The 2,408-nt window shown below is 43.6% G+C and overlaps 1 protein-coding gene across 1 annotated transcript in view; it reads left to right on the forward strand.

Moving 5' to 3' along the window:
• Window positions 1–72: 72 nt before the first annotated feature.
• Window positions 73–2,408, forward strand: part of LOC123070014 (probable V-type proton ATPase subunit d) — a gene marked incomplete at its 5' end in the record, with an annotated part of 4,556 nt that continues 2,220 nt past the window's right edge. The window contains 8 exon segments of the mRNA XM_044493021.1: window positions 73–317; window positions 848–968; window positions 1,091–1,198; window positions 1,283–1,385; window positions 1,478–1,558; window positions 1,656–1,741; window positions 1,843–1,902; window positions 1,992–2,040. Of these exon segments, the coding sequence (XP_044348956.1) occupies window positions 137–317; window positions 848–968; window positions 1,091–1,198; window positions 1,283–1,385; window positions 1,478–1,558; window positions 1,656–1,741; window positions 1,843–1,902; window positions 1,992–2,040 (789 nt within the window).

Raw genomic sequence — 2,408 nt, forward strand, 5'->3', positions numbered from 1 at the left:
TCTTTTGTGGCTGATAGATAAAAATCTCCACCACATTCGCAAGCGCGAACTCCCTCCCGGATCTACTACTAGCCGGCTCCCCTCCCGATCCCTCTCGCCGCGGCCGAGATCCTTCCTTCCTCCGGCGAGAGCCAGGATGTACTCGTGGGAGATGCTGTCGTTCAACATCCACGACGGGTTCCTGGAGGCGATCGTACGGGGGAACCGCTCGGGCCTCCTCACCCAAGCCGATTACAACAACCTCTGCCAGTGCGAGACCCTCGACGACATCAAGATGCACCTCTCCGCCACCGAGTACGGTCCATACCTCCAGAACGGTATGCCGCGTGGATCTTTTCCTTGTCTTGTTTGGGTTGGATTGGGCTGCTTGGTCTGCGTTGATAGAGATTCGCGATCCCGTCCATGCCAATTGCGATCTCGATTGGCCAATTGGAGATTTATTTTGTTAGGGGAGACTGCACCGTGCTCGGCGAGTCGGGATTGTTTTGAGCTAGCCCTACCTTGTCTGAAATTTCTCTTTGCTCTCTGGGAACCGTTGGGAGCAGGTTTGATGAGCAACCAAACGGGTGGTGTTAATCTACGCAGTGCCTGCAAGTTGGTTATACTGTATTTCCCACAGCCCACTTGTCATCGCAACTCGGTAGCATCAGCCTGATCCCCCTGATGGATCCCTTTCATCCTCATTCATCCACTCCCACCTTACGGTTTCAGCCATCTGTGAAGACGAATTCACCCAATTTATTACATCAGTTCCATTAATGTGCTCTTGTGCTATGATATACAGTATTCGCTGTGTATGTTTCTTCTGATACCTCTGTATTGTGATCGTATTTCTGATTAATTGCAGAACCTTCCCCCTTGCACACAACAACAATTGTGGAGAAGTGCACTCTTAAGCTGGTTGATGAATACAAACACATGTTGTGCCAGGCGAATGAACCTCTATCTACATTCCTACAGTACATAACGTAAGTAATGAAGCACTGCTAGGATGCCATTTCTTTCTGCTTCGTTTGCACAAGCAGACAACATATCAGACCAGTGCAGGGCGGACTTCGGTTTGATCCTAACAGGATAATGTTTTCTTCAGATATGGACACATGATCGATAATGTTGTCCTTATTGTTACTGGGACATTGCATGAAAGAGATGTTAACGAACTGTTGGAGAAATGCCATCCATTGGGCATGTTTGACAGGTATTGTTGTGGTTCCTTTCTCGTTTCTTTTAGATGGAGATCTATCAAATACTGACTCTTCATTTTTTTTCCGCCAATCAACAGCATTGCATCACTTGCGGTTGCTCAAAATATGCGTGAGCTTTACAGGCTGGTTCTAGTTGATACACCCTTAGCACCGTACTTCTCAGAGTGCATTACATCTGAGGTAAAAACTTTGCAACCATTGTGCTGTCCATTTTTGTTGAAATGGTTAAGTATACCTTGGTATGTCATGCGAGCTTCATGTTTATTGTGTAGGATCTGGATGACATGAATATTGAGATCATGAGGAACACACTCTACAAAGCGTATCTTGAGGATTTTTACAAATTTTGTGCGGTATGTACTAAAATATGGTGGCTTCTACAGTTTTTCTGACTGAAAAATGTTGTTTTGCCTAATTGTGTTTGGTTTCTAAGTAACTTCTTTGCAACAGAAACTAGGTGGTGCGACGGCTGAGATTATGTGTAATCTCCTTTCATTTGAAGCTGACAGAAGAGCTGTAAACATTACCATAAACAGGTAAAAAACTAAACATTTCATCCTTTTGCGTGACAGATCTCCATGTTTGCCATTACATTCACAGACATCTGACTGCTAATTTCCTTGTCATGTTCTTTCAGTATTGGTACTGAGCTGACTAGAGATGACCGCCGGAAGCTGTACTCCAACTTTGGTCTATTGTAGGTTTCCATTGGAAGTAGCACTAGCATTACTTTTAGTTAAAAATATGCCTATTTTGCATGTGGTTATAGTAATCTGATGTTTCCAGGTTTCCGTATGGTCATGAAGAGTTGGCTGTCTGTGAAGATGTTGACCAGGTTTATCCCCTGTTCTGCTTTTAAGCTCAATGTTGGTCATTCTACTACATAAATATTTTCAGTTGTCTAAACACGAAGTTATAATGCCATGAACTGGTTCATTTTTTTACCTAACTTTGTGCATATTGCTCAGTATTTCAGGCTTAAGTTCTGTTAATATGGTTATTTCATCATAAAATGTCTCTTTCAAATGTTTGTGATAGGGCCATTGATAACAATTAGCTCCTCTTGAGGTCTTTTAAACATACCATGTGCCCTAGGCTGAACACTTCCTCCTTAAGAATGGAGAAGCTTCATACCTACCAGTCACCAGGGGTCAAGGAATGGGGTTGCCTCTCCCGTGTGGCTTAAAATGAGGGTAAAGAAAA

This window comes from Triticum aestivum, chromosome 3B (genome assembly GCF_018294505.1).
Source record: "Triticum aestivum cultivar Chinese Spring chromosome 3B, IWGSC CS RefSeq v2.1, whole genome shotgun sequence".
Classification (NCBI taxonomy): domain Eukaryota; kingdom Viridiplantae; phylum Streptophyta; class Magnoliopsida; order Poales; family Poaceae; genus Triticum; species Triticum aestivum.